General features: G+C 44.3%; 1 protein-coding gene across 1 annotated transcript in view; it reads left to right on the forward strand.

Annotated features, from left to right (window-relative positions):
- Positions 1-23200, forward strand: part of RAB6B (RAB6B, member RAS oncogene family) — a 147756-nt gene that overhangs the window by 78741 nt on the left and 45815 nt on the right. The window contains exon 4 of the mRNA XM_073576537.1: positions 128-233. Within this exon, the coding sequence (XP_073432638.1) occupies positions 128-233 (106 nt within the window). The remainder of the gene's footprint in view (positions 1-127; positions 234-23200) is intronic.

Genomic DNA, 23200 nt, shown 5'->3' on the forward strand with positions numbered 1-23200 from the left:
TCCCTTCTGCTGAAATGAGAAGAATTTGGATTCACACCAAATCTAGATCTTCTTATTCATGGAAAGGTTAAGCAATAAACAATGGTAACACTATCTACTACTTCACTTGCTGTTTCTTTTGTCCCAGGTCAGACTGCAGCTCTGGGACACGGCGGGACAAGAGAGGTTCCGAAGCCTGATCCCAAGTTATATTCGAGACTCCACCGTGGCTGTGGTAGTTTATGACATTACAAGTGAGTATATTCTGGTCACGTAAATGTGTGCAGCGCTGTGCCATCATGTTCAGCATGGTGGCCCCCAGCACTGTGCCATCACGTTCAGCATGGTAGACCCCATCACTGTGGCATCACCGTCAGCATGGTGGCTTCCAGCGCTGTGCCATCACCATCAGCATGGTGGGCCCCAGCACTGTTCCTTCACCATCAGTATGGTGGCCCTCAGCAATGTGCCATCACCATCAGCATGGTTGCTCTCAGCGCTGTGCCATCACCGTCAGCATGGTGGTCCCCAGTGCTGTGCCACCGCCACCACTGTCGGCATGATGGCTCCCAGTACTGCCAGTACTGTGCCATCACAGTCAGCATGGTGGCCCCCAGCACTGTGCCATCACGATCAGCATGGTGGCCCCCAGTACTGTGCCATCACCATCAGCATGGTGGCCCCCAGCAATGTGCCATCACTGTCAGCGTGGTGGCCCCCAGTGCCATGGCATCACTGTCAGCATGGTGGCCCCCAATGCCGTGCCATTACCGTCAGCATCATCGCCCCTAGCATTGTGTCATCACCGACAGGATGGTGGCCCCCAACACTGTGCCATCACCGTCAGCATGGTGGCCTCCAGCGCTGTGCCATCACTGTTGGCATGGTGGGCTCCAGCACTGTGTCATCACCATCAGTATGGTGGCCCTCAGCACTGTGCCATCACCATCAGCATGGTGGCACCCAGCACTGTGACATCACCGTCGGCATGATGTTCCCCAGCACTATGCGATCACCTTCAGCATGGTGCCCCAAGTGACAATTCCTACTTCACAACAATTTAAGTGAATAAGTCCACGATTTTGGATTTTAGTTTTTGAATATCTCTGACTAGGCCAATCTCCACCACAGATCCTCCACACTTCTCTTGTATCTGGACAAGTGTTCTTTTACTTATGACACCTATGCCACTTCCTTGATAAGCTCACTGTATCTTTGTTTGCACTCTGACCACAAGGCACACTAACCTGCGTTATATATCTTGTCCCCACCTACCATGGCACCAGTAGGGCGTAATACTATGGTCACAGAAATAACTTGAATTTGACAAAAGTAGTAATAGATAAAAATCTATGAAAATGAACAAATGAAAGTCAAACATAGCTTTTCAACCATGCTTCCACAAATTTAAAAAACAAAAAAAATAAAACTTATGAAATAGGCTTGGACAGAACTGATGGTACCTCTGAAAATAATGTGACAAAAGGGACATGTTAAATCAAGGTGTGTCCACTAATTAGCATCACAGGTGTCTATGTGAGGGAGGGCCAGAGCTGTAGTCCCTGGCCTCCCATCACATGAAAATAATCTCCATTAGTCAGTATACCTGTGACTTCAGGTCCAGCATCATCAGGATTTCTTCTGTGCCACTGAAGGCTGTCTGCAAACGTTTTCGCATGGATTGAGATCCAGTCCACTTGAAACTGAACAACTTTACTGTTTTTATTTCTCAGCACATCCAAGTATTTCACAGCGTTAATCACATGTTCATCATTACACATTTCTTCCTCTCTCCCTGTACTTCTCTCACTGTCACACAGCACGTTCCCGGGTCGGACCATACCATACGGTTCCTCAGAGTCCTCCCTGTTTGGCTCTGCCACGGTTAGACACTCCTCTGTCTGTTTCGCCCCAGAGATCAGATCATCTGTACCCGAAGTCAGTTGCCACATGGCGAGTGACCTGCCCTTTTGTACTGTCATAGCTTCTCCTGTGGTACTTCCTATGGCCTTCAGTACATTACGGGGACCTACCGCCTATAACGGTAATGCAGCATCCTCTATGCTTACACTCACTGCAGTTGAGGATTCCCTCAGCCGTTTTGTCCCGGATCTGAGGTCATCAGTCCATGCGATAAGTTGCCACATCATGGAGTCTCCTGCGTCCCTGTACTCTCCTGGCCCTTCTGTCTCCTTTGAGGAATTTCTCCCTCTCATAGCTGCAGTTGACCCCTCCTACATTAACCATTTACTAAGTGAAATTCCTATGCTAATTTCCTACCATACTATGTACAGTGCTATACCTAGAATTATAATGTACCCCATCTTGTGGCTATAAACGGGTACTACACTGTCCCTACTTACTAAATACTTACAATAGTAAATCTGTACATAGCAGCAACAGTAAATACATACAACATGGGACATTTTAAAGTAGCACAAATCAGCAATAAAACATTACGTCAAACAGAGTATATGGTATCGGGACGAGTAAAAAAGCAAGGACATAATATATCCCCTTACATCTACAATCTTGGAATCAGTGAGTGGGTCTGTATAGAGGGCTACAGATACTCACTGTGCTGTTTGGTGACATGGTGTGTATCACACTCAACATTGACCAGAGGAAGCAAAGGAAAGAGTTGTCTCAGGAGATTAGAAAGAAAATTATAGACAAACATGTTAAAGGTAAAAGTTATAAGACCATCTCCAAGCAGCTGGATGTTCCTGTAACTACAGTTGCACATATTATTCAGAAATTTAAGCTCCATGGGACTGTAGCCAATCTCTCTGGACGTGGCCGCAGGAGGAAAATTGATGACAAATCAAAGAGATGGATAATACGAACGGTAACAAAAGAGCCCAGAATTTATAAAAAGATTAAAGGTGAACTTCAAGCTCAAGGAACATCAGTGTCAGATCATACCATCCTTCATTGTATGAGCCAAAGTGAACTTCATGGGAGATGACCAAAGAGGATACCATTGTTGAAAAAAAAAAATCTTAAAAAAAGCCAGACTCGATTTGGCAAATTACATGTTGACAAGCCACAAAGCTTCTGGGAGAATGTCCTATGGACAGATGAGAGAAAATGGAACTTTTTGGCAATGCACATCAGCTCTATGTTCACAGATGGAAAAATTAAGCACTTCAAGAAAAGAATACTGTCCCTACTGTGAAACATGGAGGAGGCTCTGTTATGTTCTGGGTTTGCTATGCTGCATCTGGCACAGGGTGTCTAGAATCTGTGCAGGGTACAATGAAATCTCAAGACTATCAAGGGATTCTAGAGAGAAATGTGCTGCCCAGTGTCAGAAAGCTTGGTCTCAGTCGCAGGTCATGGGTCTTGCAACAGGATAATGACCCAAAACACATAGCTAAAAATACCCAAGAATGGCTAAGAAGAAAACATTGGACTATTCTGAAGTGGCCTTCTATGAGCCCTGACCTAAATCATACTGAGCATTTTTGGAAACAGCTGAAACATGCCATCTGGAAAAGTCAACCTTCACAAGACAACTGGAGCAGTTTTCTCTTGAGGAGTGGGCCAAAATACCTGTTGAGAGGTGCAGAAGTCTCATTGACAGTTGCAGGAACCGTTTGATTGCAGTGATTGCTTCAAAAGGTTGTGTAACAAAATATTAAGTTAAGGGTACCATCATTTCTGTCAAGGCCTATTTCATGAGTATTATTTTTTTTTAAATTCTGTGGAAGCATGGTTGAAAAGCAATGTCTGACTTTCATTTGTTCATTTTCACAGATTTTTGATTCTTTATTACTTTTGTCAGATTCAAGTTATTTCTGTGACCAGCGTCGGACTGGAACACCTTGGGCCCACCAGAGAAAATCATTCTTGGGGAGGATAAATAGATAGATAAAAAAACCAAACCACAATACTCACCTCTCCTCCTCGCTCCCACGCTGATTCCGGCAGCCGGCTTCAGTGTCAAGAGGGGGCACTCTGCCAGACACACAGCGGGTGCGCGATGTAGTGACGTCATCGCGCACTGGCTGTGAGTCAGGAGCAGAGGGGACTGAGGGCGGCGCCGGCCCTGATGGTTACTGGGCTGGGGGCAGGGCCTCTGGGGGTGGAGACTGTGAAATGATATTCATTTCTCTTTAGCAGCGGGGACAGGGGCTCCTGCCTCCTGTCACCCACAGCTGCTCCACTGGCAGGGGCCCCCATAGCAGCTGCATGGTGTGCGACACACCTTTGGCTGGGGGCCCCTGGAGCAGCGGGGGCCCTAGGCAACTGCTGGCCCTGTATGCCAGCAGGTGCCAGTGCCCACCAGATGCCAGGGCCCACCGGAGAATCCTCCGGTGGGCCAGTCCGACGCTGTCTGTGACCATTGTGGGTTTTTCTGTCATTAAACGAGGGGTACCAACAATTTTGACCACGTGTGTATATGGCTTTGATTCAAGCTGCCCATATGTATTAGTACATATTAAAGATGTATAAATTCAACACACTAGCAACATCAATATCACAGGTAGCCAGTTTGGGCCCACCATGAGGACTGTGTTACAGCTATTACAGCTATAATACACTTGCTGGCTGATGTATTATAAGGCTACGCTCCCACAATGAGCTTTTGGTGAGTTTTTCATGTTGCAGAATTTCTGTACCTATTAAATTAGGTTACTTGCATTTTTTAATGTGTTTTTTTTACCATGCGTTTTTATCCCAGTTTCTAGCAATGCATGGGCCTAATTGTATTCTACTAGAATGTTCAAAAATTGATCAGCTTTTTCTTTTGCTCAAGGCCCACGGTGCTCAGTGCGCTCCCTGTATGATCTCAGCATTTGTGATATACAGATGCAGTCACACGTTCAGTATTTGGTGAATTTTTTAACTCAGTATTTGTAGCCTAAACCAGGAGAGGAAAAGTGTAATAGAGACACGTCACCACTTCTGTTTTTATCACCCACTCCTGGTTTTGGCTTACAAATACTGAGGTAAAAAACTCACCAAATACTGAATGTGTGCATGTGGCCTTATGCAGACGTCTGTGAATCACGCACATGTTCGTTCCGTGTTTTTCACCAGATAGAACACATACCCATTTTAATCTATAGGGCTGCTCACATGACCATGTTCTTTTGTGGATAGAGTGGTCTGCAAAAAAAAAAAAAATTCGAGTCATTTCTGATTTTGATCCAAGTCACTGATAAAAATTACCAATCACAAGTCTATGGAAAAATCCATGTGCTGTCCGTGATTCGCATTACAAAGGGCAGGAGAAGCTTTGCAGTTTATTTCTTTATTTTCCTATGAGAAAATCGTTGATGGTAAAAACCGATACTGATCGAACACTGATGAAAATCATATACTGGAAAAATTCACTGATGTTTGTATGAGCCATGTAATGTTTCCATGCTTATTTAGTCATCATTCCTCTTCCCAAGAAAACTGACACAAATTGCAAATTGCTAGCCCAATTTTGTGAACAGGAAAAAAGCGCCTGTTTTTTTTTACAAACAGACCTTTGTAATTAAGGCTGGAGTCACACACAAAGTAGAAAAATACGGACCGTATTTTACGTCCGTAATACGCATAAATGGTCCCTAAATAGTGCTCCGTATGTCTTCCGTTGTCAGGGTGTGGCCGCGTATTTTTCTCATGTAAGCATCCGTATGTAATCCGTATACCATTTTTTTCTCGCAACCTTGCAAAATGGACTTTTAACGGTTTTGAGGCCTGCACATAATTTAAATCATCAGCACCAACCCTATTTATTGCCTCAACGTCAGGTGGCAGCCTCCAATCTGCCCATTTTGGTGCTCTGCTTGTGTGGGTGTCTTGCTGGTTGTTAGCAAACATAAAAAAAAAATAAGCGGGATGGCTTGTACATTATTTTGATCAAAATTATGTTTACTAAACACCCTTATTATTATTATTATTACCTTTATGCATTATTTGCAGTTTATTTTTTACCTTTTAGTTCAGGATATTTGTGTTTTTTGCTTTTTGTTTTCTCTGGTTAATGGTCATGTGTTAACATGCACTTACATTGTGCATACACATTAATTTACTTTCTTAGTTCAGATTCGTTTTTTTTATTCATTTCATTGTGCATTCAATGCATATAAGGGTGTGACCGCCCTTTTTCTGAGCTGGGAAAACCATCCTGTCTGGCCTAAGCTGTTACCAGTGGTTCAGCCGCTCGACCCTTGTTCACATTCACGCCACTTGGCAAGTGAAAAGGTTTTAAATACTAGAGTAGGGACTGTCCCACAAGGGTTGCCGTGACGTGGCGGGATGGCTTGTACATTATTTTGATCAAAATTATGTTTACTAAATACCCTTATTATTATTATTACCTTTATGCATTATTTGCAGTTTATTTTTTACCTTTTAGTTCAGGATATTTGTGTTTTTTGCTTTTTGTTAGCAAACATGTCTGACACACTTTAGTTCACCCCAACTGACCGTGTTCTCTTCAACTGGGTTTTGTCCAGGCGCTTTAGCCAGCCATACCCAGTGATTGTGGATCCGAGGAGGAGGATACGCATGTGGGTGCATCCGCATTTGAGACAACGCCTCAATAAAGGCCATTTTTACAGGCTTTATGCAGCTCTGAGGACACATCCTGACAAGTTTTTCCTCTATTGTCGGATGACCGTTTCTACCTTTGATGCTTTGTTGGAGACAATGCGCCCAGGGATCACCTTCTAGGACACCCGGATGCGCAAATGTATCTCTGCGGAGGAGCGCCTTCTCCTTACGTTACGGTATGTATTTCTCAGCTACAGAATGTATGTAGATGATTATTTTCTCAACTAATTCTCTTACTCAGTAACCCCTTTTTGGCCAAGAAACATTAGGTATTGGTACCAAATATATGCTCTGAAGCTTAGAGCACTTTGATGTGTTATTCCACATTACATAGCCGTGGGTCATGTGTATATGTATTGTTCGCCTAGCTTCTTACTTACACACTGTTCTGGTGATCTATATGCAATGTGTGCATCCTTGAGCATGTATTTTAATGTATATATTTTCTACATTTGTTTATTTGTAGGTTCCTCTCAACTGGCCTTTCTTATGCAGCACTCCATCTGGAATCTTTGATTGGGCGATCGACAATATCCGGCATCGTTTGTGCTACATGTTCGGAAATCTGGTCCAGAGTTCATCATCTGGTCATGCCAGAGCCCAAGATGGGAGACTGGTTGAGGATTGCCAGGGGATTTGAGTTGCACTGCCAATTCCCCAATTGAATTGGAGCCCTGGATGGGAAGCACATCCGTGAGCGTAAGCCGCCGAACTCAGGGTCCCAATTCTATAATTGTAAACAATATTTTTCTGTAGTTTTGTTGGCTCTGGTTGACAACAACTACAGGTTTATAATTGTAGACATTGGGGCTTATGGAAGAACTGGAGACTCTAGAGTCTTCAGTTCTTCCATTATGGGTCGGCGGCTGTGCAATAACCTGTTGGACCTACCACCACCATGTCAGCTGCCAGGCTCAAATCAAGAAGCGGTGCCTTATGTCCTAGTGGGGGAGGAAGCCTTCCAATTGACCAGGCATGTCATGAGGACATACCCGCGCAGAAACCTTGACCACCGGCGCAGGATTTTTAATGTGCGCCTTTCACGTGCCCGAAGACTGGTGGAGTGCGCCTTCGGCATTCTTTGTGCCAAATGGCGTGTCCTCCAGTCTGCCACTCAGCTGAGTGAAGCCAACGTCAATGAGGTCATCAAAGCTTGTGTGGTCCTCCATAACTTCACTAGACTGCATGATTGCTCCTCATCTGATGTGACTGAAGGTGTGGTGGACAATGGGGATAGGCCTACGCCACATGTGCTCCCTTTACGGCGTCCTCTCTCAGGACTCAAAGTACGTGATGTGTTCACCCAGTATTTTGTTTCACCTCATGGTTCTACTACCTGGCAAGATCAGGCTGTTTCTATATTGTGATGTTCTTATGTGTATATAACTTTTTTTGTTTGGTCTTTTCTGATTTGTGTTGTCTGTTTATATGTGATAAAGTTGACTTACTTATTCGAATGGCTAAAATAATTCAGGAAGGCCAAAGATGCATTTTCAAAGGATTTATAAATTAAAAAAATAGCTTACAATACGGTGTACCATATTTTTGTCATATGGCAGATATTGCCCAGGCCATTTAGCCTTTTCTGTATATAACATTGTCATTTTTTGACACACAAAGAGGTAACAAAAAATTATAAATATCAACAACAAAAATTTACAAAACAGTTAGTTATTTTATAACTGCTGGTAGCTTGGCGGAGGTGATGGCGGGAGGCCTTCATCTCTTTGTTCGGGGTTGGGGTGTCCAGCTTGACCATCACCCTGTTGTGGTAGATGATCTTGGCCCTGTGGGAAGATGTGGCTATGTTCCTGCAGCTGCGCACCAAAGAGACCATAAGGATACTGTCGATTATAATCCTGTGGCTGATTGTAGCCACGCCCATCATACCCCCCAATATGACCATGTCGTCCAAACCCAAGTTGGGGCCAGCCTCCAACACCAGGTCTGTAAAAGTGGCCATATTGGGCAGGTTGGTTATAGGCTGCCATTTGGCCCTGTTGTGGCCAAGGTTGGTTTGGGGGGGGAATGGGTGGAGGTGTAGGCACACGTGCAGGCGGACACTCAGATCCTAACTGAGCATGCACAGCTGGTAGTTGGACAAGGCGGAGACGGTTACGGGTTGAGAGCTGCCACCTCTCAAGATACTCAAACAACTCATATGGGTCATTGGGGTGTGTGCATGCACCAATTAGGATCTGAATGGATCGGCGCACACGTAGCCTCACCTCACGGGGTAGGGGAGGAGGTACCGGGCCAGGCTTTGGGAATATGCCTCTTCACCCTCATCCTGGGCAGCCCTGGACAGGTAATTTAGGACACCTGTGTGTACATGCCTCCAGGTATCAGAGGAAGTGTTGTCCCTTCTCCGTCTCCCATGGTGGCCTACAGCTGCAGGCTGGGGGGACCCCTCAACACGACCAGTAGGGCTGCTGCTGTTGCCAGGGTCTTCTAAGTTGCTGGCTGCTGGTGGCTCTGCTGGGTCTGGACCAGGTGCAGAACCTGATGCAGGGCCTGATGCTGGTGGAGCTTGGGGGTTGCAAAAGTTCTGGTCAGAAGATGGGCCAACCACCTCTTCACATCCCCTGTCCAGATCTATAATGGGCTCAGTATCCGACCCTGTCTCCCTCTCTGTGAGGTTGGACTGAGTTCTGTTAGGAAATGTACAAAAACACAAATGTAGCTCTGACCCTAAAAAGAATATGTGTCATGTGGTGTGATGTCTGTACTTGCGGTCTGAGATCCATACTGGGTGCCAAAAATGCCAAGCGGTAAACTGCCCCACTCTTGGCCCTCTGCTGTCTTTCCCGCCGGTACTGGTCGCGGATGCTGCGCCAACATCTCATCACATCCTCAACTGCAATGTGAAGTGAAAAGGGACTGTAACCTTTGGGAATTGTGCCAAGCAATATTCCTAACATTTCACGTAGGGGGTGGTTTTGATGTAAATTTTTCTTTAGCAAACAGGGATACTTACATACACAGTCTAAGATTGTAGGGGCTACATTTAAAAAAAAAGCTCACTTCTGGCTTTTAAGCTGATTAGTAAAAATGACATTTACTTATGAATGTGTTGTTGCTCCTCACGTGGCCGTTGGGCATAGTCTGGGAACATGTGCACACAGATGCGCCTCCATGCCGCCTCTTTGCGACCCCGGTCAGAATAATGGGCATCCCGTTGGTCCCAAAGTTCGGGCCTTTCCTGTACCAACACAATTAGGAGCTCCACATTAATGTGGCCAGACATGACGCTGCAGGACTCCGTGGAGGCGTACTTCCTGAATGTCTGGAGCGCTATTTGAGCTAATTTGCATGTCTAAGCTTCCTGATGATGGATTGGCCCATTTCCTGTGACCAGGAAAAGTCTTGCGCATTTCTCGCAAGTCACACGGGTGGTCCGTGTGTTATGCGATTTTTTTTGCGCACCCATAGACTTGCATTGGCATACTACGGTCGTAATACGCTGACAATCGCAGCATGCTGCGATTGGCACGGACCGTAGAAAATACGCGAGAAAAATACGGCTGATGGGAGCTACCCCATAGAGAATCATTGGTCCATGGGCAATGTGTTTTTCTATCGCCTCTCACTCGTCTGTATTCCTCTCTAGTGTTACGCCGGCCTTAAGGCCACGGTATGTTTTCCAACGCTCGCTGTCCAAGCTGATAATTAACATTCCGCTTGTGACCAGGAGAAGATCCTTTACAATAGAGGAGAAGAAAAGCTCGTTAGGGGAGATGTGTGGGACAGGATTTAATTAGGACCAGTGCCTGCTGCTCTCTGGGCCCATAGTGAGCGCCATCTCCAGGCCATGGTGACCATTGCAGTATGTCGTTAGCAGCCTCAGACCCCCGCTGGGAAACTCTCAATTCAGAGAAACACTTTTAGCTCATTAGATAATTAACAGTTGGTATTTAGTGGCTCTTTAGCATCTTGTTCGCATGTGTAAATCACCTTCTTATCACTCTCCTCGGAGCTGTGATCACAAATCCAGGCATGTGTAATAACAGCAAGGCGATCCATTACTTTAATTATAGGACTCAGAAAGGCAAAGTTTGTTAGCGCTGTCACAACTGACACGGAGGATGGGGTTATACACGTGCTACAGAGAACAAATGGGTACTCTCTAATTATGGTTCACTGAATGTTCTCACTTTATCTGAAGACGTCCTCCTAGAGCACTTGCATCACTGATGCTGGAACACTTCATCTTTTTCATCAGCGTCCAAGCGTTCCAAAGTTACAGTATGACTCCTGGTAAAAATGGTGCAAATTTTTCATTCAACGACTTGGGCATATACCACAGATCTTCCCTGTGGGCGTTTGGTTTTTTTTTGCGGTATACGCCCAGTTCGCTGAAGGAAAAATTTGCACTACCAGGTTGCATGTCTTTGGAATGAATGGTAACCAAAGGAAAAGAAAAATTTTCAGTGGATGAAGAGGTGCTTTGAAGCATTACAATGAAACACTTCAACCTGGATGACCTGGATGAATTTGCACCCCCTATAAATAGAACACCACAACACAGACGGCGACAACCCTGGCACACCCTGCAAACACGTTTCCTGCAGCGGTGCTCCAGGTACGCCGAACATCTGTGGAGAAAATCCAATCTACACGAAGATTTCATCCATTATAAGTTTTATGCTTAGAACATACAACACTGCCCTTCACCTCTCCAAACAAAACTATTTCAACACCCTCATCACCTCACTGTCCAGTAACCCGAAACGTCTCTTTGACACTTTTCATTCTCTACTCAACCCAAGAGTACAGGCCCCAACCACGGAGCTCCGAGCTGACAATCTGGCCAATTACTTCAAAGAAAAATTGACCAGATTTGACTGGAAATTATCTCCCAACCACCTCATACCATGCACCGTCCTCCCTCCCCCACTGCATCTAGCTCACTCTCTGATTTTGAACCAGTCACAGAAAAGAAGTAAGCAGGCTCCTTGCATCTTCTCGCCCAACCACTTGCACCAGTGTCCCATTTCTGTCACATCTCCTCCAGTCCCTATCCCCTGCTGTCACCCCTCACCGAACTAAAATATTTAACCTCTCTCTCTCTTCTGGTATCTTTCCCTCCTCATTTAAGCATGCCATCATACATCCACTACTTAAAAAACCATCCCTCGATCAAAACTGTGCCGCTAACTATAGACCTGTCTCTAATCTTCCCTTCATCTCTAAACTCCTGGAATGCCTGGTCCACTCCCGTTTTATCCGCTATCTCTTTGATAACTCTCTTCTCGACCCTCTCCAATCCGGTTTCCGCTCTTTACACTCTACTGAAACTGCCCTCACTAAAGTCTCTAATGATCTACTAACAGCTAAATCAAATGGTCATTACTCCATGCTAATTCTCTTGGATCTCTCTGCAGCATTCGACACTGTGGATCATCAGCTCCTCCTCACTATGCTCCCTTCCATTGGCCTCAAGGACACCGTTCTCTCCTGGTTCTCCTCCTATCTCTCTGACCGCTCCTTTACTGTATCTTTTGCCGGTTCCTCCTCCTCTCACCTTCCCCTTACTGTTGGGGTTCCTCAAGGATCGGTTCTAGGCCCCCTCCTCTTCTCCTTGTACACTGCCCCTATTGGTCAAACAATCAGTAGATTTGGTTTCCAGTACCATCTCTATGCTGACGACACCCAATTATACGCTTCTTCTCCTGACATCAGGCAAGCCCTTCTAGAAAACACCGGTGATTGTCGAAATGCTGTGTCTAACATCATGTCCTCACTATATCTGAAACTGAACCTGTCAAAGACTGAACTCTTTGTGTTTCCTCCCTCTACTAATGTACCTATACCCAACATTGCCATTTCTGTGTGTGGTACCACTATTACTCCCCAGCAACATGCCCGCTGTCTTGGGGTCATACTTGACTCCGAGCTTTCCACATTCGATCACTGGCTCGCTCTTCTCATCTGCACCTCAAAAACATTTCTAGAATTCGATCTTTTCTTACTTTTGACTCTGCAAAAACTCTGACTGCTTCTCTTATTCATTCTCGTCTCGACTATTGTAACTCTCTTCTAATCGGTCTCCCTCTTACCAAACTCTCCTCTCTCCAATCTGTCTTGAATGCTGCAGCCAGGATCATATTCCTCACCAATCGTTACACCGATGCCTCTACCTTGTGCCAGTCATTACACTGGCTACCCATTCACTCCAGAATTCAGTGTAAACTTATTACCCTCACCCACAAAGCCCTCCATGGCTCAGCGCCACCCTACATCTCCCTTCTTTCAGTATACCACCCTACCCGCGCCCTCCGTTCTGCTGATGACCTGAGGTTAGCATCCTCAATAATCAGATCCTCCCACTCCCATCTCCAAGACTTTACATGTGCTGCGCCAATTCTTTGGAATGCACTTCCCAGGTCAATACGATTAGTCCCCAATCCCCACAATTTTAAGCGTGCCCTGAAAACGTATTTATTCAGACTGGCCTATCGCCTCAACACATTAACCTAATCTATCCCTGTGTGGCACAGCCAAAAGTTTTACCATAACCAGGTTCCCCACATCATGTTCCCACATGCTTTATGCATCCATTAGCCCTCTGTGTCTGTACTGTTACACACTTAACATTATGGCTGGTCCATACAATCAGGGCAACTGTTACCACCCACCTTTCGTGTCTACCTCTTACCTCATAGACTGTAAGCTTGCGAGCAGGGCCCTCATTCCTCTTGGTATTTGTTATAATCTAAGTGATTATTGTTATGCTGTAATGTCTATTGTCTGTACAAATCCCCTCTGAAATGTAAAGTGCTGCGGAATATGTCAGCGCTATAGAAATAAAATTTATTATTATTATTTGCTTAAATTAAAAAAATCCAGGGAAAGGTCCTCATTAAGGGCATTGAGACTCACAGTACTTTTGGGGTTAATCTGCAGGTTAATAGCGTTCTAAAGCATTGTGAAGCTGCACTGAAAACCCAGCTACCGAGCTACTCACTCACACTGCCATATAACACATCTAAGTGCTATCTAATGTTTTACCACATAGCACTCGGCCCAGTGTTATGCTATCTGAGTGCAGTCCGATTACTGTGGACACCAGCAAAGGAGGAGATGGAGAAACTACTTTCTCCATATCCTCCACACCTGTGCTGCGATTCTTTAATGTGAAAGAATTGGCGCACAGTGCACTGACACTCTGACAGGGCTCACACGAGTGAATAAATCGGACTGGTGCAATTTGATAAAAAATTGGATTTCACTCAGCCCATTGTTATTCTATGCAGCAGTGCATATCTGCAATTATTTTCACATGCAGATTCACCTCTACATTACTAACCCCTGGGCCTGATGTCAGCTGATATTCCAAAGCTCACATTAACGCCAATACTATTACCCCATTTTGCCACCGCACAGGGCAAGTGGAAAGAGCGCCAGAATTGGTGCCCCTAATGGATGTGCCTTTACTGGGGAAGCTGTGGGCTGATGTTCTTAGTCTGGGAGGGAGCCATTTCCTTCGTCCTTTCCTAAGATATTAATATCAGCCCGCAGCTGTCTGCCTAGCCTTTGCTGATAATCAAAAATAGAGGGACAGCACATCATTTTTGGGGGGGTTCACCCCTTGTCAATAACCAGTAAATGCTTGTAGACAGCTATGAGCTGATTTAAACAGCCTGGGACCAGTGGCGTAGCATGGGGGGGCGGTCCGCCCCAGGCGGCACGTGTGTGGGGGCAGCGCGGCAGCAGCAGCAATTCCTCTCCTCTGTGGGAGAAGCGCGGAGGCACAGTGCGGCACTGTGGCAGAATACAGCACTGTGTGTGGGAAGGCTGCCAGTGTGCAACGTGCCATGGTGCCTATAGTCCTGTCAGGAGGGAGGCAGGTCCCCACACAGCGGGCCACGGCCGCACAGAGGTCAGACCCTGCAAGGTGACAGCCAAGGTGGAAGGGACAGGAAAGCCTGCTGCACCCGTGTAAGGGCGAAACCAGCACCCACACATCCTACCTGAGCCATTGCCAGAAAGAGCCGGTAAGGCCGCTGTTCGCTCGTACTTGTTGCAGTGCCCTCCGGACTACTTGTTTGTACTCTGCCATATTGCTCCCGGCTGTGCAAGCAGTGCACGGTCCGCCTCAGAAAGTGCTCCGGCCGGAAACTGGCGCTACGGGGAAAAAGTTCCACTGCGCAGAAGCTGGCACGTGCCTCCTGATGTTACTTGTGTGCTGGAATGTGGCCAGGCCTCCTGGGCCTATTGGGAACACCACACAGAAGCAGTGTTAATAAGCACCCATGCTTCCTTTACTGAACGCTTCTCCCATGCCCTAGGGGAGAGACTGCTGCAGCATGTACAAGGGAAAAGCCCCTTCATTTTAGCTTATTTTTCATTGCTGTTAGAGGTCACCACCACACAGATTTTTAATATACGGTATTTATTTTGGACATATATTTACTTCTGGCTTTTTATGAGATATAATCTACTTCAGTTTGGGTGAGGTAAAAAAAAAAAAACCCTGCAAACCAAAGTACCGAGGAGAGGTAGAAGTGGGGCACACGGGCAGTCTGATGTTTAATCTTATTCTCGACAAGTTTGGGATCGATCTCCCAGCCCCCGTGATGGCAGATGACTTCATGATGGCTGGGGTCAATTCTGACCACTGGGTCTAGCACAGATCATGAGAATTAGAGAGCTTTCTGAAAGATCAGGGGTCAGTCATGCACACTGCTGCTCCATTCATTCTTACTGAGAGTGCCAAAGACCAAACACTGCGCTCAGTTACGGGCAGTCCCATTGACAAACACTGCGCTCAGTTATTGGCAGAACCATTGACAAACACTGCGCTCAGTGATGGGCAGTCCCATTGACAAACACTGCGCTCAGTTATTGGCAGAACCATTGACAAACACTGCGCTCAGTTATGGGCAGTCCCACTGACAAACACTGCGCTCAGTTATGGGCAGTCCCATTGACAAACACTGTGCTCAGTTATGGGCAGTCCCATTGACAAACACAGCGCTCAGTTATGGGCAGTCCCATTGACAAACTCTGCGCTCAATTATGGGCAGTCCCATTGACAAACTCTGCGCTCAGTTATGGGCAGTCCCATTTACAAACACTGCTCAGTTATGGGCAGTCCCATTGACAAACACTGCGCTCAGTTATTGGCAGTCCCATTGACAAACACTGTGCTCAGTTATGGGCAGTCCCATTGACAAACATTATGGGCAGTCCCATTGACAAACTCTGCGCTCAGTTATGGGCAGTCCCATTGACAAACACTGCGCTCAGTTATGGGCAGTCCCATTGACAAACACTGCGCTCAATTATGGGCAGTCCCATTGACAAACACTGCGCTTAGTTATGGGCAGTCCCATTGACAAACACTGCACTCAATTATGGGCAGTCCCATTGACAAGCTCTGCGCTCAGTTATGGGCAGTCCCATTGACAAACACTGCGCAGTTATGGGCAGTCCCATTGACAAACACTGAGCTCAGTTATTGGCAGTCCCATTGACAAACACTGCGCTCAATTATGGGCAGTCCCATTGACAAACACTGCGCTCAGTTATGGGCAGTCCCATTGACAAACACCGCGCTCAGTTATGGGCAGTCCCATTGACAAACACTGCGCTCAGTTATGGGCAGTCCCATTGACAAACACAGCGCTCAGTTATGGGCAGTCCCATTGACAATCAATGCGCTCAGTTATGGGCAGTCCCATTGACAAACACTGCGCTCAATTATGGGCAGTCCCATTGACAAACACTGCGCTCAGTTATGGGCAGTCCCATTGACAAACACTGCCCCCATTTATGGGCAGTCCCATTGACAAACACTGCGCTCAGTTATGGGCAGTCCCATTGACGAACACTGCGCCCATTTATGGGCAGTCCCATTGACAAACACTGCGCTCAGTTATGGGCAGTCCCATTGACAAACACTGCGCTCAGTTATGGGCAGTCCCATTGACAAACACTGCGCTCAGTTATGGGCAGTCCCATTGACAAACACAGCGCTCAGTTATGGGCAGTCCCATTGACAAACACTGCGCACAGTTATTGGCAGAACCATTGACAATCAATGCGCTCAGTTATCGGCAGTCCCATTGACAAACACTGCGCACAGTTATGGGCAGTCCCATTGACAAACACTGCGCCCAGTTATGGGCAGTCCCATTGACAAACACTGCGCTCAGTTATGGGCAGTCCCATTGACAAACACTGTGCTCAGTTATGGGCAGTCCCATTGACAAACACTGCGCACAGTTATGGGCAGTCCCATTGACAATCAATGCGCTCAGTTATGGGCAGTCCCATCGACAAACACTGTGCTCAATTATGGGCAGTCCCATTGACAAACACTGCGCTCAGTTATGGGCAGTCCCATTGACAAACACTGCGCTCAGTTATGGGCAGTCCCATTGACAAACACTGCGCTCAGTTATCGGCAGTCCCATTGACAAACACTGCGCTCAGTTATGGGCAGTCCCATTGACAAACACTGCGCTCAGTTATCGGCAGTCCCATTGACAAACACTGCGCACAGTTATGGGCAGTCCCATTGACAAACACTGCGCTCAGTTATGGGCAGTCCAATTGACAAAACACTGCGCTCAATTATATATATAGAGAACTGCAAGAAGATGAAAGTCTAGAAATGTAGAAATAATAACAGCAGAGTTAGTAGCAGACTAAAAATTAGATCTTTGAATGTAGTGTGGGCTCTTCGGATGCTTCCGGATTATCAACGACCAAAGGGGCGGCAAATTTTTTGACCGCCCCGGGCGCCACAAACAGTTGCTATGCCACTGCCTGGGACACATTATGAACATCAGCCCCCAGTTGCTCAATTTCCCTGGGTACCACACAACATTTTTTTCTTTTAGTCTATCTATACAGTTGTGCTCAAAAGTTTACACACCCTGGCAGAAGTTTTGCTTTCTTGGCCTTTTTTCAGAGAATTTGATAACACCAAAACTTTTTCTCCACTCATGGTTAGTGGTTGGGTGAAGCAATTTATTGTCAAATTTATATTGTCAAAGTGCTGCGAAATATGTCGGCGCTATAGAAATAAAATGTATTATTATTATTATTATTATTATTATTATTATTATTATTATTAACAATAATAAACTAGTGTTTTCTCTTTTTAAATCATAATGACAACCCAAAACATCCAAATGACCCTGATCAAAAGTTCACATGCCCCACCACTAACCATGAGTGGAGAAAAAGTTTTGGTGTTATCATTCATATTCTCCGAAAAAAGGCCAAGAAAGCAAAAATGATGCCAGGGTATGTAAACTTTTGAGCACAGCTGTATATCTCATCTATTGTATTCTGATGGGAATTTACTGTACTTGACTGATGAAATGTCGGGTTTCCTATGAGGTGGGTGTGTAAAAATTGCATGGTCCATGTTCCGTGTGATTTTTTTTTTTTTTTCTTGCACCAATGGACTTTCATTGGTGAGTCTCGGCTGTTTCACACGGCCATATGCAGCATGCTACAAATTTTTCCTCAATCCAATTTCAGGTGAGGAAAAACTTGCAGACGGGCACTGTCTCATTGACTAACATTGTAGCTAGTGTAATGCGCGGTTTTCTCACATTGCACTCGACAAGTTTAAACCCTTTACGACCTATGATGTATAGGTGCATCATAGGTCACCTCCCGCTCTTTGATGAAGGCTTTGGCAGTGAGCCTGCATCTTTTCAGACACATGACAGGTGATTTGATCAGCTGTCATGTGCCCCTAACAGCTGCGGGTGGAATTACCATCACCCGTGGCTGTTCATGTGTTAAATGCCGCTGTCAATCTCTGACAGCGACATTTAACATGCCCGCACCAGAAGCACATCTTTAGCTCCGCCCATTAGCATCCCTGTCGCATGATTGCAGGGCACCGATTGGTTGGCATGACAACCCGGGGTCTGTAGGAGACCCCTGTGGTTGTCATTGCTGATTTGTCATGAGTGAGACCACATGGCCAGCGTTTATAGCAAATGAGCATTTCTGCTACACATTAGAGCAAAAAAGAAAATCCTCCTAAACAATATATATGATCCCTTCAAACAGTATAAATACCAAAAAGAGCAAATGAAGGAGCAAGATCAAAATTATATTAAAAATACAAACTTTATTATATATATTTAAAAAAAAAAAACACAACATATAACATCACAATAATTAGAGTACCAAAGAATAGGGACAAAAAAGGTACAATGAAGCCTACAGGTACAGCCCCCAATGCTGAAATTTAAATATGTATAGGATATGCACTACTTTATAATATACAGAGCATATATGTTCCCATGTATAGCTAAATACATTTATAGGAGGGCATAAAAATCATCAAATAGTAATCAATTTGTGTGGCCACTCAGTATATGAATAAGAAAATGTGCACAAAGTATCCAACTGAGCTCCACCATAACTGGATAAACACATCCAAAATGTCCCTCACTAATATGCCATCAGACGCCTATAAAATATATAGGTAAATTACCTGCCGTCCTGATGTAAGGAGGGGTGCTGCCTGTCTTGAAACACCTCGATGTTCAAGGACTCGTACTCGTAATTGACGAGTGATCATCCCAATGTAAATATAGTTACATGTGCACCGAGCATAGTATATGTTTTCTGTTTTACAATTTATATGGTGGGTAATAGAAAAAGTTTCACTAGCACTGCTGTTGTCAAATGTGGACATCCTCTCAATAAATTTACATGCAGTACAATCTCCACATTGGAACGAGCCCCATCTGGGACCTGATCTATTTGAAAAAAGGATTTTTGAGGTGCTACATAGTGACTTCTGGTTAAAATATCCTTCAGATTTTATGATCTTCTCCATGTGACTGAAGGATGACCAGAAATATGTGCTTCCAAATCATCGTCCGCCAGTAATACTGACCAGTGTCTGTTCAAAATTGCCATCACCTACCTCCATTCGGAATTGAAGGTAGTGATAAATCTTACTGGCTGTGACACTAGATTTCTGACATTAGGGACCTCCTTGTGGGGTAGCAATGTTTCCCGTGATGTAAATTTAGCTCTCCTATTACCTGTTCTGATAACCCTATGATTATAGCCTCTTTGTTGTAACTTATTTTTCAAAATAGTGGCTTGTTGTTCGAACATCGAGTCATCAGAACAGATTCGTTTCATTTATAAAAATTGACTGATTGGTACTGATTTAAATACCTGAGGATGATGAGATGAGGTCGCGTGTAATAAGGTATTCGTAGCTGTGGATTTACGAAAAACATTAATTGTAATGAATCCTCTTGAATCCCTTCCCAGGCATGTGTTCAAAAAATTCACTTTTTCTTTACTATAAAGTACTCCCACGTCAAATGGATATTGAGCTCATTAGTATTGAGTCTATTAAGAAAAGAAATTAGAGAGGCCTCAGATCCTTGCCAGATAAACAGTATATCATCTATAAATCTAGACCATGAGATCACGGCATCAATAACCTCCAAATTTTGGACCACCTCTCTTTCCCACAGCCCCAGGAACAAATTTGCATACGAGGGCGCACAAGTCGCCCCCATCGCAGTTCCCTGGAGCTGTAGGAAAAAACGGTCCTTGAAAGTAAAAAAATTATACGTCAAAGAAAAATGTGAAAGATCCAAAATAAATTTAATTAACTCAATATCAAAATTCGTCATTTGGAGGAAAAATTTTGATGCCGCGATCCCATGGTCATGCCGTATAGATGTATATAACGACTCAACGTCACAAGTGACTAGGAACATATCTTGCTCCAATTGGATGCCATTGACACGGTTGAGGATATCTGTGGTATCCTTGATATAAGATGGTAATGTCTCCACACATTTTTGGAGATAAAAATCAATAAATCTACAAATACCCTCCGTTAGGCTCCCTATTCCAGAAACTATAGGGCGTCCTGTTGGACTACTGGCATTCTTGTGTATCTTTGGTGTTAAATAAAATGTGGGGATCACTGGATGATCAATAACAAGGCCCTCCAACATTTTCTTAGAGATCACACCTTTTTCTCTAGCTGAATTTAAAATATAGTCCAGTACAATTTTATAATGATCCAAAGGACTGCTGTCTAATTTCTTGTAACATTGTGCCATATTTAGCTGTCTAAATGCCTCATGTTCATACATATCTACTGGCGATAACACAACATTTCCCCCCTTATCAGCTGGTTTAATAACCATATCATTTAGGTTTTTAAGTTCCTTAATAGCTCTATTTTGAGCTGCTGTTAGATTAAATTGCGATATTCTTTCTGAAATTCCGGCCATGTCTTGCTTCACTAGTTTCAATATCTACATTAGGACAAAGGCCTACAGGGGGGAAATGTTGTGAACGGCCATGAAGATAAGTAGGAACTGATGACTGGTTGGAGGTATCTTGTTCAGCTAGAAGATCTTCCAAGTCTGCCAGTGCTTGTTGTTCCATGTCAACATGAGATAAATTTTTTGACTTGTTAGCAAAATATTTTTTAAAAGTCAATTTTCTGGCACAAAGTTCCAAGTCTTTAATAAAAGTGAAAGAGTCAAACACAGCTGTTAGTGCAAAGGTAAGACCCTTCTCCAACAGCTGCGTTTGTGCAGGTGTAAGGGATATATGAGAAAGATTGATTACCTTTAAGTCCGACGTGGACGTCTGTCCTTCTTGACATAATTTCTTGTCCGCATGGGAGGAAATGGAGTAGCGGATTTGTGGGATTGTTGATCTGGTGTTTTTTCCTCTCCTAGCCCACTCCACTTTCCTAAAAAATTGTCTCCACATGATTCCTCTGACTGAGTGGATGCAATAGATGATGACCATGAGGTTCCTTTTTTATTGGTTTTGTTGTACTGCCACCTATAAACCTTCTGTGCAAAATCCTGCAAATCATGTTGAAATTTACGAATTTTAAGGTTCTGTACCTCTTGCTCCCACTTGGTAATTTCTGTGTCAACTTCTTTCTCAAAATTATTACACTCCTGTACAGTAAAAGTTGCTTGAATTTTTGTTCTTAACGAATCAATTTCAGCACCAATCAAAAGTTCTAGTAATGTACGTGAACATTTAGTTAGTGTGTCTTCCCATTTATTTGTAAACACAGCATCACAATTTTCAATGGTTGGATAGATCTAGATACGCAGCCCCCTAGGGATAATATCTTTCTGGAGATAATTCTCCAATGCTACCTTGTTCCACTACAATTTGGTGCGTTTTCTTAATAAATTTTTAATATTGAGTTTCAAATCCTTAATATCACCGGCTTCTGTATCAGTCCCTGATTTCTCACCAAAAAGGACCCCTAATTGGGTAATCCAAGTTTTGTCACGTTTACGGTAATCCATATATTCAATATTAGAGGCATCTGTAAACACAAATAATTAATGAAGCCCTGCGATGTGTAGCACAAGCGATCAGAAGATCACAGCTTCAAATCTCCTAAGGGTAAGTGCACACATTGCGGATTGTGCTGCAGATTTTTCCGCGCAGACTTTTGCAAAATCCGCAGGTAAATCCGCGAATTAGCCTGCGGTTTTGCCCTACGGTTTGACACCTGTACAATGGAACAGGTGTAAAACCGCTGCGTAATCCGCACAAAGAATTGACATGCTGCAGATTAGAAACTGCAGCAAATCCGCAGCATGTGCACAGCGTTTTTTGCTTTTCATTGATTTTAATGGTACTGAACAACGCAGCAGGAACTGCTGCGGATCCGCAGGGCCAAAACCACTGCGGATCCGCAGCAGAATCCGCAGTGTGTGCACATACCCTTAGGAGTTCATATCACACCCTTTTGCCCCATTCAAAAAAAAAAAAAAGAATTCACATATTTAGTATCGCCGTCTTCAGAAATGCCTGATCTATGAAAATATAAAAATAATTAATTTGATCGGTAAACGGAGAGACAAAAAAAAAATCAAAATGTCAGAATTACTTTTTTTGGTCGTCGCAACATTGCAATAAAATGCAATAACGGGTGATCAAAACATCATATCTACCCTCAAATAGTATCAATAAAAACGTCAGCTCGATGTGCAAAAAATAAGCCCTCACCCAGCCCCAGATCCTGAAAAATGGAAACTCTCTGGGTGTTGGAAAATGGTGCCATTTTTTTTTTTTTGGAAATTGATTATTTTTTACCGGTTAAATAAAAAAGAACCTATACATGTTTGGTATCTCCAAACTCTTAATGACCTGGAGAATCATAATAGCAGGTCAGCTTTAGCATTTATTGTACATAAGACATGAGACAAAAACGGCATAGTCAAAAATGCCATAAAAACGCTTGTAAACAAATGCAATGAAAAAATGCAAGTAACCTGACTTAGTAACCTCCTTCACAACCAGAGGTATTTTTGTTTCTGCATTTTCGTTTTTGCTCCCTTTCTTTCCAGAGCCATAACTTTTTTATTTTTCTGACAATGTGGCCATGTGAGGGCTTGTTATTTTGCGGGACAAGTTGTACTTTTGAACACCAATGGTTTTAACATATTGTGTACTGGAAAATGGGAAATAAATTCCAAACGCGGTGATATTGCAAAAAAAAAAGTGAAATTCCACAGTTTTTTTTTAACCATATTCACTAAATTCTAAAACTGACCTGCCATTAAGATTCTCAAGGTCATTACAAGTTCATAGACACCAAACATGTCTTAGGCTACTTTCACACTTCAGGTTTTCGGCGTCAGGCGCGATCCGGCGTCGTGCC

This window comes from Dendrobates tinctorius, unplaced genomic scaffold, assembly GCF_039654945.1.
Source record: "Dendrobates tinctorius isolate UK_male_01 unplaced genomic scaffold, ASM3965494v1 ptg000049l, whole genome shotgun sequence".
NCBI classification, from domain to species: Eukaryota; Metazoa; Chordata; class Amphibia; order Anura; family Dendrobatidae; genus Dendrobates; species Dendrobates tinctorius.